Source organism: Littorina saxatilis, linkage group LG4 (genome assembly GCF_037325665.1).
Source record: "Littorina saxatilis isolate snail1 linkage group LG4, US_GU_Lsax_2.0, whole genome shotgun sequence".
Taxonomy (NCBI): Eukaryota; Metazoa; Mollusca; class Gastropoda; order Littorinimorpha; family Littorinidae; genus Littorina; species Littorina saxatilis.
Genome location: NC_090248.1, coordinates 49,267,033 through 49,282,339, shown reverse-complemented (window position 1 = coordinate 49,282,339; position 15,307 = coordinate 49,267,033). Strand labels below are relative to the sequence as shown.

General features: G+C 42.3%; 1 protein-coding gene across 1 annotated transcript; it reads right to left on the bottom strand.

Annotated features, from left to right (window-relative positions):
* Positions 1-553: 553 nt before the first annotated feature.
* On the bottom strand, positions 554-8,269 carry LOC138963591 (uncharacterized; the record flags this gene model as incomplete). The annotated part of the gene is given in 7 exon segments (XM_070335442.1): positions 554-595; positions 3,359-3,379; positions 3,912-4,034; positions 4,608-4,670; positions 5,575-5,652; positions 6,700-6,829; positions 8,137-8,269. Coding segments are annotated over 7 exon segments (496 nt in total), but the record flags the coding sequence as incomplete, so codon positions are not given.
* Positions 8,270-15,307: the final 7,038 nt, after the last annotated feature.

Genomic DNA, 15,307 nt, shown 5'->3' with positions numbered 1-15,307 from the left:
AAAACCAATCTTGAACCTCACCCGATTTCTTAGTGCGAGTGCAGCCCCTGAAAATGGTGTTCCCAACATTTTAACAGAAAGGGCAACAGCTGGCAGAGAGTGAGAGCCAGAGAGGGAAAGAGGGAGAGCGATAGAATGAGAGAGGGGGGGGGGGGGGGTGGGGGGGTTGGAGATGATGCGAAGGGAGAGGGGATGTAGAGAGTGAAAGTCAGACAGTGTGTTCGTGTGTGTGTGTGTGTGTGTGTGTGTGTGTGTGTGTGTGTGTATATTTCTTTTTTTCTTTCTTTATTTGGTGTTTAACGTCGTTTTCAACTACGAAGGTTATATCGCGACGGGTGTGTGTATATGTGTGTGTGTGTATGTCTATATGTGTGTATGTGTGTGTGAGAGTGTGTGTGTATGTGTATATGTGTGTGTGTGTGTATGTGTGTGTGTGTGTGTGTGTGTGTGTGTGTGTGTGTGAATGTCTGGATGTCTGTCTGTCTGTCTGTTCGGGATCGTTCGCGGTGTGTAGCAAAAACAGACGGACCGGCGAAATCAATAGAAGACTTACTTTCATCTTTCATCTCAACTGGACAGCGATCACCTAGTTGACCTGTAGGAAGAAACACACAGGCACTTATAGGTGTCCAAGATAGTTCAATGATATTGTCCAGGCATTTTACCCTGTTGAATGATGTTCCCAAGTCTTTCATAGCTCTCCCTGTATTTCCCTGTGTCGCATTGTCTGTCTTCGTCTGTCCGTCTCACTTTCTCTGCCTTCCTGCATGCCTAGCTGCCTGCCTGTCTGTCTGTCTGTTTATCTGTCTGTCTGTCTGTTTGTATTTCTCCACCTTTCTCTCTCTCTTTCTCTCTCTATCGAAATCTCGCGAGACTTGCTGCTGACAGGAAGCATTTGGAAAGCTCTCGCATTTTTGACAGTTATTCAGCTCTAACTCCAGCATGTCTCCAGTTGTTGGATTCCCAACAGCTTTGGAAAACCTTTTTGGTGTCCTACTGGCAGAAAACCGACTGACGTCTTGGAAATGCATCGCTGAAAGGGAAAACACGACCATCGTTATCCGACTGTCTTCAACCACAGGCGGAAGGTATCGTCCACTGGACTACTACTATCACAGAAAGACTACAAGGTACGTCACTCACCTTCGAGTCTTCTGTGTGCTTTGAGTCGCTTCCTGGGGAAAAATATTGTTCAAGACGGTTTGCCTCTTCCTACAGTCTGTGTAAGGTCAAATAAATACAGTTTATTGTTTGAACTATATGCACCTTTAGTTTTCAGCGCTCATTGGTCTAAAACATATGTAAATATTGTGCAGCAAAGGGAAACTACTCACGGGAAAATAATCATCGAATATCCTGTTATTAACCAATGAGCGCTGGTATGCATATTCGGTGCGGATGCATGATTTGACGCAAAGTGGATATTCGCGGCTCGCAAACGAAGATTCGTCCAAATGATGGTTAAAAACAACCTGCAACGGATGGAAGCTGAAAATTAAAGGTACATACAGTTCAAACAATCATTCAACTGTATTTATTTGACCTTACACAGACTGTAGGAAGAGGCAAACCGTCTTGAACAATATTTTTCCCCAGGAAGCGACGGCAAAGCACACAGAAGACTCGAAGGTGAGTGACGTACCTTGTAGTCTTTCTGTGATAGTAGCAGTCCAGTGGACGATACCTTCCGCCTGTGGTACAAATAGGCCTACACGAACTAGAAAGTGTAACACCTCAGAGCGACACACTGGACACACCCTCGTCTCCAACTTGAAGTGCACGGGAAAAGCGTGCGCGACAATGGGAGCAAGGACACCAGGTAATCTTGAACTTTAGCGTGTTAAATTCATAGCTCAGAATCCAGTGACATTCTTTACTTATTTTTGATACAAGTCCATGTAAGCAAGACAAAGAACATTTGTAGTGAAATTAATTGACGGATTGAGCTTCAAACTTAAGCATAATTAATTAATTTGGTTGTTCAATCGACGAAAATGCACCGAAAATGGCGTACGTTGTCAACCATGGGACATCATTTACACGAAAGAGTTGTCTCCCTTGTCCGATCATACGGATAATTCCTTCTTTGACCCATGTAAACAAAATGCATTCGTACAGTTCATCGGAGTTCATTCCGTAACTTCAAAGGGATCTAAAATGATTTGTTATGATTACAAGTGCAGGTTCTACAAATTTGGAGACTTAAATGCCTATGAATTCTGAACTATGAATTTAACACGCTAAAGTTCAAGATTACCAAACATTCCTGAGCCTGAATACACTGACATCGGTGAAACAGCCCACAGCATTGAGTGTGACACGGTGTGTTCGGAGCAGAGTGAGGAAAGTGAAGACGAAAAGTTTCTTTCCTTGGCTGAACATTCAGGTTATGACCTGAACAACATTAAAGAAACTGTTGCCAGCGTCACAGACAGGTCACTACAACGTAGGCTGAAGGACTCCGACAGAAACAATTCTTTCCGTAAAGTAGTATTAGACTCGCGACATGGCAAGAAGCACCTCCTCCTTGAGTCTGACGACATTGTTTTGATTTTGGACTGTGCACTAGTAGGGAAAGACCTTGGGAATCATGCCATCATTCACTGGTTTTTCAAGCAGGATGAGAGGTACCTGCTGGATAAGGAAAAGACTGTTATCAGGAACATTCACACCAGGCGACCTGTGCAAAACAGACATTATTACGAAGAAATCGAGGATGCACGGGTGTCACTTTTGACTTTCACCAAAGCATTAACTATCTACATGGGCTAACTCTGCGAGACATATGCAGCGGGTAAATCAGAGATGCATTATCAAAATTTAAAAAAAAGGACAAAAAGAATAAATGAATTGCCTTCGAAAGGAACTGTGCAGTAATACATACCTGGCATGGATACCATGCTTGAGAAAGTCTGTAAATATTTCGTGTAAATACGTTCATTTTCAATACTTTATGTAAGTATGTTCATTTGCAAATGTGTGCATTACCCATTGTCGAAAAGGCTTTCATTAGCGAAAGACATTAAACTTTCAAAGCGTCAAGCGTCTCTCTCTCTCTCTCTCTCTCTCTCTGTCTCTCTCTCTCTCTCTCTCTCTCTCTCTCTCTCTCTCTCTCTCTCTCTCTCTCTCTCTCTCTCTCTCTCTCTCTCTCTCTCTCTCTCTCTCTCTCTCTCTCTCTCTCTCTCTTTCTCTCTCTTTCTCCCTCCCTCTCTCTCTCTCTCTCCCCTCTCTCTCTTCCTCTCAAAGTAACGTTTAGCTTACTTATCTCTACACAAACGCACGCACGCACGCACGCACGCACACGCGCACACCGTACACACACACGCGCGCGCGCGCGCGCACACAGAATTTCACTTACCCCCGCCTACTCCTTCCAGCTCTGAAAGAGAAAACAAATCTAGATCTGTTACATATTCTTCATAATTTTAGGGAGAAGACAAAAAATGAAAGAAAAACCATACAATTAACAATAGAGGGACAGCAAAGGAAAAGTCTTAGCCTTTTATCATTCCTGCGAACAACCATGTACAGCACATATACACTGATGTTTGTATTATTGTTATGTACCACGCCTGAATTTCTCTATGAGATAATAAAGTATTCTTATTCTTATTCTTATTCTTATTCTTATTATTCGTGGACGCATATGCTAACGCATAAGCTGGTATGCATGCATGCATGCATTAATCTGCCACACTTTCAGACTAATAGGCACACAAAGAGCCTTACACCGACAATCACAGATGAACTTGGACTCTGACAGTCATACACAAGCACCTACAAGCACACACACACACACACATACACACACACACACACACACATACACACACACACACACACGAACACACACACACACACACACACACACACACATACACACACACACACACATACACACACACACTGACCGTCGATATCGATTCCGGTAGGCATGGGGGGCATTGGCGGCATGGTTGGGCCAGGTATGAACGAAGGTGGTGTTCCCCCAGAGAACTGCGGCGGTTCCAGTGTAGCGAGGTCAGGTAGCACAACTGCAATGTTCATGTACGCATGTAGTGTGTGTATAGGCCCATGGGTCGAGGTGCACGAAGAAAAACTTGGTGCCACCAATCTGGGTCGGATTGGTTGAAATTGAAACTTGTTGGGATTTCCAACAATCAGACTCCGTGGGTTGCTCCCAGCCAGTTGGGTGGCACCTATTTTCGTTTTGTGCACCTGAGCCCAGAATCAGCAAATGTTGGTCATTGCCCTGGTTCATCAATCAAAAACAACAACAAAATCAATGAGTGAGTCAATTTCTCTCCTGACCAGCGCTTCAGAATGTCAAATTATCGTATCCTTAGATCATGTAGCTTCACTCTCTCTGTCTTATCTCATCTCATCTCATCTCATCTCACCTCATCTCACGTCATCTCATCTAAACAGAATACTACATGGCTTGTTGTGTTATATCATATTTACACTCGTTGCTTTTTCAAATAATCAAAAGAACACGGCTTATAGTGTCATTTCAGATTTACAAATAAAATTTTAAAAAATCGTGTAAATCTTATAGGACACTGCAAGCCATGTAGTATTCTCTATGTATCTTACTATATACCTACCTGCGGTTCCATCGTTGGGAATCAGCGGCATTGGTGCGTCCAGTTGAGGTAGTCCTAGTCCCGCTGTAAAGTCAAAGGAAGATGATTATTAGGCCGAGGAAAAAAGTTTAATGTTTCGGATTCCCCGACTGAACCCTTTTTCCTCACGACCCTAGAAATGTATTTGGACTTTTTTTTTGTTTTGTTTGTATTACAGATGAAAAAAAACTCCATTATGCAGACATTATATGAAAAGTTAAGTCTTCTCCGACTGACATCGGCCACGAAACCCAGCTCGCACGATTTCCCGCCAATAAAAAAGCCGCTTCGTGCGCCTGACTAGCTGATATGAAAAAGAAATGTCAATCAAAAAGAAGAAGAAGAAAAAAAAGTAACCGGCCTACCGTCCCTTGGCCTTGTGATCGGAAACAGATTTTTGAGTGTGCCTTATATATCTCTGATTGGGTGTAGCATTGAAACAAAACTGTAGTATGAGAGTTCAATGGAGAATGTTGGCAGTATCAGAAGGTAATCAAAACAGAGAAAATTTCATAAAGATCGGTCCAGTAGTTTAGTCTGAATCGCTCTACACACACACACAGACAGACACACACACACACACACACGCACGCACATACACCACGACCCTCGTCTCGATTCCCCCCTCTACGTTAAAACATTTAGTCAAAACTTGACTAAATGTAAAAAGAACTAAGCTTCTAGTCAAATAAGCAACGCAACTAATCTGCAAATGCGTGCATAATACTAAAAGCCGGAGAAACTTCTGTAACTCTATGCTGAAAAGGTAGTCTTCTTCCACAACATTGTAGAAATAACGATGGGTACAGATTTAACAGAAGAAACAAAATCAGCCAAATTGGTAACATAAAAACAACGCATGACCCATCCCCCTACCCGTTGGCATCCCCCCCCCCCCCCCCGACCCACCCAAACTCCAACCCGTCTACCTCCTTCTTTGATGACTTACGAGGCATCTGATTTGGTCCATTGTTGAATCCAGGAGGCTGGACTATGTTTTGTGGTGGAATCTTCTTTATGCCGGCAACTGAAGGAAAAATTACCAATTTTTTCATTGTTATTGTTCACATGCGATCATTCTAACAAAAAAATAGCGAAATAAAAGAAATGAAGATGGAAAGAATAATAACGTGCGTAGTACACGACTTGTCAGGCCAAGCATCCGCCAGTCCGCTTTTCTTTCAAAAAGATTAACAACAACAGCGACGACGACGACGGTACAGACGACGACGCCGCTGATGATGATGATGATGACGATGATGATGATGACGACGACGATGACGACGACGACGACGATGATGATCAAAGCAAAGAGAACAAATACCTAGATTTTAATTAATCAAGTGTTGCAGCTTCCATTAACTAGAAATGTCTAGTCCCTCGAAGAGGTCAAAAATGTACGCTTGATAATGATATGATTTACCTGAAGTTGGCCCCTAGTTCAATGAGTCCAGATTTACATACCCTGGCATCGCCGTCTTTGCACACACACTACCAATACATGGAATACCTGGACATTATGGCTTTTCTTGTAACACAAATTGGAAAAGATACATTGTCAAAACATTGTAAAGCAGAATGTCTATTATGAAACATCCATTTGAATTTGTTTTCTTTGACTCCTTGTTTCTCAAAAACTAATCAAAAGAATTACCAGCCACGTAAAGATTTCGCCTTTAAAATCTTGTTGTTTGCGCGTGTGTTGGTGTGTGTGTGTGTGTGTGTGTGTGTGTGTGTGTGTGTGTGTGTGTGTGTGTTACTGTGTGTGTGTCTGTGTCTGTAGCCTATCTAAGCGCGTCTGTGTGTCTGTGTCAAGGACTACTACACACTTGTAGTAGTCCTTGGTCTGTGTGTATACGTGAGTGAGCGAGTCAGTCTGCTTTTGCCAATATGCCTTCACCTATCTGTATGTTTTCTTAGTTTCATGACAATAAACTGGAGTGTAAGCTTGAAACTAATAGATGGTTAAATAAGTATCTCTGGGTACATAATTATGTCTAGGTAAATAAGTATCTTTGGTAACTGATTATCTCTGGGTAAAGGATTATCTCTTGGTAAATAATTATGTTCTTACGGTCGTCTGTGTCCACTTCCTTGGTGACGGCCACCGTCTGGCTGAAGGTCATGTTGACCTTGGTTCTCGTCGGTCTGTTGATCCCCTCAACATTGATCCCCTCAACATTCTTGCAGTCAACGCTGGCATCCTGCAAGGCAGTAGGTGAAAGCAGTTATAGAATATACAATGTACTCAGTGGCAATGAAACAGGGATCGCGACGGAAATTTCAAGTATTTTACCGAACAATTGCAGTTGGAAGATGTATTCAGTTGCAGTGAAGCAGGGACCGTGCAGGAAATGGCAAGTATTTCACCGAGAAATGTATTCAGTAGCAGTGAAACAGGGATCGTACAGGAAATGGCAAGTATTTTTACCGAGAAATGTATTCAGTAGCAGTGAAACAGGGACCGTGCAGGAAATGGCAAGTATTTTTTTTTTACCGAGAAATGTAGTCAGTAGCAGTGAAACAGGGATCGCGCAGGAAATTTCAAGTATTTCATCGAGAAAATTAAAAAAAAATATCAGCATGGAAATACCATTGATAACTTCGCATACATAGCGTTTGATATTTCATTTGTCTTGTTTCACCCTGACACTGAGTGACAGATACATGTGTAAACAGTGGAACCCCCTTTTAAGACCCCCCGAACTTAAGTCTTCCTCCTTTTCATATCAAGACCCTTTCTTCTCAGATGTTCCGTACATTAACAGCCTCTGTAAGCATACCTCCATTTAAAGACTCCCTCCTTTTTTGAGACCCGTTTTGGAAGTCTTCAAAGAAGGGTTCCACTGTATTGCAATTACTGTGTTTTAGACTTGGTTAGACTTTTTTTTTTTTAAACAAACACCGATTTTGAACAGACAGTCATTACAACAAGCACCGCTCTTAGACTGTAAAGAGAAAATAAGGATTTTTGAAACTTATTTCTTTGACTTTTTTTTATTTTTTAGATCTTTTGAATATGAGATATTCGATGTTCTTGCGTAACATACAGGAATAAATCAGATGACAATTGCGAAGAAAAGTTTGCGACAGCCACTTTTGTTTGGCACATGACATTTTTGATGGAATATGAACAGTTTATAGCTGTAGTGGGCACAGGAGCTGAATGGGGAAAAGGAAGTGAGAAAACGTGCTTAAAGCGAAGAATGACAAACACACTCGCACAAAATAACGAAATAAAAATAAAAAACAATATGATACATATAAAATCTAAACATCGCTCATTTCAAACTGACTAACATGTAAAAATCAACATTCCACTGTTAAGAATATGCAATGTATTCAATACGAATGAAGCAGGGTTCGCTCCGAAAACGTCCGGTACTTTACCCGAGAAATCCGGCACCGTGCATATGCCCAATCAAGCGAGGAAACAGTATGGAAATCTCTACGACTAGGCACACATTTAGCATAAAACAATGATTCAAACAAGAAAAAGCAGTATACCAACCCAAACGAGCAGAAGCAGCAGGCTAGGAAGGGTCCACATGATGTCAATCTGGCGGCACACGTGTGGAATGGCGTTTCGTGTGTTGACGTGCTGAGAGGCCCAGCACGAGGGAAGTGGGAGTGGGCTTGACAGCTTGATGAAAATCACTCTGACTTCAGCTGTCAAAAGTGACGACTGTTCTGATCTCTGATTCTGTCTCTGTCTCTGTCTCTCTCTGTCTCTCTCTCTGTCTCTCTCTTTCTCTTTCTCTTTCTCTCTCTCTCTCTCTCTCTCTCTCTCTCTCAACTAGTATCTCTGTCTGTCTCTCTACCCCCCCCCCCCCCACCTCTCTTTCTCTCTCTCTCTCCCTCCCTCTCTCTCTCTCTCCGTCTCTCTCCGTCTCTCTCTCTCTCTCTCTCTCTCTCTCTCTCTCTTGAACTTTTGATTAAAAATCGAGAGTACTTATGTTATTAATATATTTAGAGATTCATGGTATTACGTGTGGAGGTGTGGTGCTGATAACAACAACTTGAGATGGGAATCTGGGGTAAATTTCATTAAAAATAAGTCATTTCTCATCAGTCGTAGACTACTATTGACACATTCAATATGAGAATAGCAGATCTACATGTGCTTTCGGGCAAAAATAATCTTCCTGCTCTACATGTACACATTGTACATTTGATGTCTAAAAAATGTGAACTGGCAGAGAGAAAAAAAACCCCACAACTTCGCACTGTTATGCAGGAAATGAAGCAGTGAAACACTGTAACGATGTCTCTTCCGTTGAAAATGACTGCCCTGTAAAACCAAGATCGTAGAGCTGTATTTCCTTTATCTGGCCTCAATAATTATGTTACTTAATTATGTTACTTAATTATGCCGCCGTTCAATGAAGGTCAATGAATCAGTCCCTCAACAATTGAATGTTTAGTACACGCAAAAGTACAGTAAGGTATTGCAGATTGCCCAACGTGTTTAATTCAGGAAAATTTCAAAACAAAACAAAACTCACGTCCGTCTATCCCCCCCCCCCCCCTCTCCCCCCTCCCCATTACCAAATAACCTACTAACAACACTCTCATCCCCAGCACCACTTATCCCCCTCACCCCTCTATCTGCCTTAAACAAAATAAAACCTGGAAAATCTTGAAGCCAAAAAAACAGAAAAACATATACTTATTTCAATATCTGGTATTGGAACTAAATTGAAAGATAGGTTCGCGTTGAAAAAAATGCGCTGGCCCCTGAATTTAAAACAAAACAAAAAACTTTCTTTTAATCTTTCTTTAACCTTTCTGTAGAAAGGTCTAAATTATGGACCTCATAATATCTGATGCATACAAACACAACAAAGTTGATGCAAATAAAAGAGGAGAATAAGATGCCCTTCATTTTGTCCGAGAACTGTGCTTGCGTCGTGCATTTAGTTCTTACTCACTTACAGTAATGAAGGAATAAAAGTATTATGTGACTCCAAGCAGCACACGAATGCAGCACGATTTGTGTTGCGATTTGTTTGTATCACTCATTGCATGCAAATCGAACTGCTATAGTAATCATGGTAGCTGTAATAACAATCACAACAATGCAAGAAACAAGATACAAGATACAAGAAGATACAAGAAGTTTTATTGTCCTCATCAATACAGGGAAATTTGTACATTTGTATTAACCTTATTGGGACTACTGGTTGTGTAATCTTTGCAAACATTGTTTGTTTGTTTGTTTGTTTTTGTGTTTTGTTTGTTTGTTTGTTTGTTTGTTTGTTTGTCTGCTTGCTTGTTCGTTTGAAAAGGTGTATCTCCGGAAGTGTGGATGTTCCAATATTAAATCATTCGCATAATTTGCATGATAAAGTTTTGTTGTCCAATAATTACCATCTGCACAATTTCTATGCTAATACAAGCCCGTTTTATTGGACTAGCTCAAAGACCGTAAACATTTGGTAGTAATATTTATACTGTGTTTGAGGCTTCGCGCCTATACCTTCTCATTCTTTGGCATGTAATAGTTTTGCTGTGTTTGAGGCTGCGCGCTATACCTTCTCATTATTTGGCATGTAATAGTTATGCTGTGTTTGAGGCTGCGCACTATACCTTCTCATTATTTGGCATGTAATAGTTATGCTGTGTTTGAGGCTGCGCACTATACCTTCTCATTATTTGGCATGTAATAGTTATGCTGTGTTTGAGGCTGCGCACTATACCTTCTCATTATTTGGCATGTAATAGTTTTGCTGTGTTTGAGGCTGCGCGCTATACCTTCTCATTATTTGGCATGTAATAGTTTTGCTGTGTTTGAGGCTGCGCGCTATACCTTCTCATTATTTGGCATGTAATAGTTATGCTGTGTTTGAGGCTGCGCGCTATACCTTCTCATTATTTGGCATGTAATAGTTTTGCTGTGTTTGAGGCTGCGCGCTATACCTTCTCATTATTTGGCATGTAATAGTTATGCTGTATTTGAGGCTACGCGCTATACCTTCTCATTATTTGGCATGTAATAGTTTTGCTGTGTTTGAGGCTGCGCGCTATACCTTCTCATTATTTGGCATGTAATAGTTATGCTGTATTTGAGGCTGCGCGCTATACCTTCTCATTATTTGGCATGTAATAGTTATGCTGTATTTAAGGCTGCGCGCTATACCTTCTCATTATTTGGCATGTAATAGTTATGCTGTGTTTGAGGCTGCGCACTATACCTTCTCATTATTTGGCATGTTATAGTTATGCTGTGTTTGAGGCTGCGCGCTATACTCCCTTCTCATTATTTGGCATGTAATAGTTATGCTGTGTTTGAGGCTGCGCGCTATACCTTCTCATTATTTGGCATGTAATACAGGGTGACACGAAAAAAACAGATCCCACCAAAAGTTTAATATTTTCTGAAATAATCAGCCGATTCTTTTATTTTTTCAGGTGAGCCAAGCTGAAATGATGTTCTAACAGCCCACCAAGTTTGAGCTTCAAGATGTCATGGACAACGGAGCATAAGACATTTATAGTCGAGGCCTATTTTCGCCGGCGAACAGATTTGCTCGGGCTGCGCACAACAGACTCTCTGACTGAATCAATATTCCTCGGTGTCCTTGCTGATTTAGGTCGACCAGAGTGGGATCCCCTGTTAGGGTTTTTACTATTGAGGTTATTGACAGTCCCATGGTCTCTGAACTTATCCCTAAATCAGCAAGGACACCGAGGAATATTGATTCAGTCAGAGAGTCTGTTGTGCGCAGCCCGAGCAAATCTGTTCGCCGGCGAAAATAGGCCTCGACTATAAATGTCTTATGCTCCGTTGTCCATGACATCTTGAAGCTCAAACTTGGTGGGCTGTTAGAACATCATTTCAGCTTGGCTCACCTGAAAAAATAAAAGAATCGGCTGATTATTTCAGAAAATATTAAACTTTTGGTGGGATCTGTTTTTTTTGTGTCACCCTGTAGTTATGCTGTGTTTGAGGCTGCGCGCTATACCTTCTCATTCCCTCGCACTCTGGCAAGCTGCCGCCTCTTAAACTAGGCTGAACTAGATCAGACTGAAATAGACAGGCTATTGATGTTCAAGTTTATCAGATCTGACATGCCAGTGTCCCTCAGTCCTATCATCTATATGGATTTCATTTCTGTGGCAGCGTATCGGAAAGTAGAGCTCATTTTGGGTTGAAGGATTGACACACTGTTTCACGCATAGGTGAGCAGACAGACGCACAGAAGCCAATATGCTCGTATACACACTTTTCTGTCCACACGTTTGTTTGTTTGTTTGTTTGCTTAACGCCCAGCCGACCACGAAGGGCCATATCAGGGCGGTGCTGCTTTGACATATAACGTGCGCCACACACAAGACAGAAGTCGCAGCACAGGCTTCATGTCTCTGTCCACACGTATAGACACACATACATTGATACACACATACATACCCAGACAGACACACACACACACACACACACACACACACACACACAAACACGCACCCACACACACACACACACACACACACTCACAAACACGCACCCACACACACACCAACACCCCCCTCACACATACACACACACAAATACACACACAAACACATACACATACACACACACACACACACACACTCACACACACACATACACAAATACACTCTCCCTCAAACACACACACACACACACACGCAAGCACACACACACACACACACACACACACACACACACACACACACACACACACACACACACACACACACACACACACACACAAACCAAATCTCTGACAGCATTTTTCTTATTTTTCTTGTTTTTAACATTGTAGAAAGCACACATTCATTGCAGGTTATTTGCTCGCAAAATTATTTCAAACAGTTTTTTGCAGTCGACACACATCATAGATAAATAAGAGTGGGGAGATAGAGGGGGAAACAACATATCAAACAGTCTCAACTTGTCTGCGTACCGGCCGACAAAATGCATGAACACATGGCGTCTCAGGTCCATACGTGGTCGTTATGCAGGCTGTATAACACACACACACACACACACACACACACCAAGGGTGGATCCAGGAGCCTGAATTGAGGGGCAAAGCGCCCAATAAAGGGCGCGAAGCGCCCGAACATGCTAGGGGGGTCCGTGCTAGGGGGGTCCTGGAATTTATTTTCTTTCAGGGAAGCAAAATGCTCTCTCTCTCTCTCTCTCTCTCTCTCTCTCTCTCTCTCTCTCTCTCTCTCTCTCCGGCGGTGACCCATAGCACGCTTTACTGTACCTCTCTTCGTTTTAACTTTCTGAGCGTGTTTTTAATCCAAACATATCATATCTATATGTTTTTAGAATCAGGAACCGACAAGAAATAAGATGAAAGTGTTTTTAAATTGATTTCGAAAATTTAATTTTGATCATAATTTTTATATTTTTAATTTTCAGAGCTTGTTTTTAATCCAAATATAACATATTTATATGTTTTCGGAATCAGGAAATGATGAAGAATAAGATGAACGTAAATGTGGATCGTTTTATTTATTTGTTTTTTACAATTTTCAGATTTTTAATGACCAAAGTGATCAATTAATTTTTAAGCCACCAAGCTGAAATGCAATACCGAAGTCCGGCCTTCGTCGAAGATTGCTTGGCCAAAATTTCAATCAATTTGATTAAAAAATGAGGGTGTGACAGTGCCGCCTCAACTTTTACAAAAAGCCGGATATGACGTCATCAAAGACATTTATCCAAAAAAAAGAAAAATATGTCCGGGGATATCATTCCCAGGAACTCTCATGTCAAATTTCATAAAGATCGGTCCAGTAGTTTGGTCTGAATCGCTCTACACACACACACACACACAGACAGACAGACAGACACAGACACAGACACAGACACACACACACACACACACATGTGACACACACACATACACCACGACCCTCGTCTCGATTCCCCCTCTATCATGGGTTAAAACATTTAGTCAAAACTTGACTAAATGTAAAAAGAAATGAAAGACAGATATATAGAAAGACAGAAAAACAGAGAGTCGCACGAATGACAGGACGAGCAGACAGATAAGATTATATCAGTGAGGGTCTCTTGAGGTGTGGTCTCAGTAATGCTTGTACCTAAGGATGGGTCCATGAAACTAGTTTGTGTAAGTAGCCTACATGTGCTTATTTTATATAATTATATGGGATTTTTATCCTTGGGAAAGGGGTGAATCGCGGATATGTTTAGTTAGTTTGGACCTCTGACACCTCTGATACAACATACATAGGCTTCCCACTATATATTTTAAGAATGTTGATATCAATGCTTCGACGAGGGAGATAAGCGAGGTCCAGTTCAATTTCCCCACATCAATTGATAAGCTCCCTTGTATGATGATCAGGTATGGGAGAGAAACAGTGTTGAATTCGGCCGGTTAACCCGACCGCTCTTATTTTTGCTGCACACGCTCAAATGTTTTTCACCACGTGTGTGTGCGCGCGCGCGCGTGTGTGTGTGCAGGGCCGGACCAAATGAGTTGTAAGGGGGGGGTTCCTCCTTTTTTGGGGGGGCAAATCAGCGAAGTGGCGAAGCCACAAGCGCGCGCCTGCAAAGCAGGCGCGCGAACTAGGGGGGTCCGGGGGCATGCTCCCCCGGAAAATTTCTGAAAAACGGTAAAAATCTGTGCAATCTGGTGCATTCTGGGCCTTGTTTTGAGGGTTAAGAGCAGCATTGTGGGGGGGGGGGGGGGGGGGGGGTACCTTTTTCTCATCGGATTTCACATTGAATAAAATTTGTTAGAGACACACACAAAATTTATTTAAAAAACAAAAACAAAAAAAACCAATCAAAGCAAGGTACATGCTTTTTCCAGGGGGGGGGGGGGGTTCCGGAACCCCTGGAACCCCCCCCCCCCCCCCCCTGGGTCCGGCCCTGGTGTGTGTGTGGCACGGTGTGTGTGTCAGCCGGTCAGTGTGTCAGTGTCACTGGTGTGTATGTGTGTGTGTGTGTGTGCCAGTGTGTGTGTGTGTGTGTGTGTGTTTTCTTTATTTGGTGTTTTACGTCGTTTTCAACCACGAAGGTTATATCGCGACGGGTGAAGGGGGGAGATGGGATAGAGCCACTTGTCAATTGTTTCTTGTTCACAAAAGCACTAATCAACAAGAGGCGAAGCCATCAAGGCTCACGTAAGAAATCGACAAACAGTAACACAAACTCAATCACTCCGTCACACACACACACACACACACACACACACACACACACACACACACACACACACACACACACACACACACACACACACACACACACACACAGACACACACACACACACACAGAAAGAGCATAGGTGAAACTGTGCAAGAAAGCGAGACACTAGATCTAGATCTGTCTGTCTGCATGTAGCCTACTTACAGGGACACGACTGTCAACCAGTCTCGGCCCGCTCAAAATAATAATGACCGAGACTTTCAGTACTTCCTTCGCGTGACGTCTAACCCTCTTACGTCATAGTGTGACGTCAATGTAATGTGACGTCTTCAAATGTTGTCAATGTAATGTGACGTCTTCAAATGTTAGAGTTTCTACCACAGACATACACACGCACGCACGCACGCACATACGCACGCACAGACAGACAAAGTTACGATCGCATAGGCTACACTTACGTGAGCCAAAAATTTGCTCCAGGGGCTTGCAATGTAGTACCCAATATTGACGGACTGTGTGATGATAT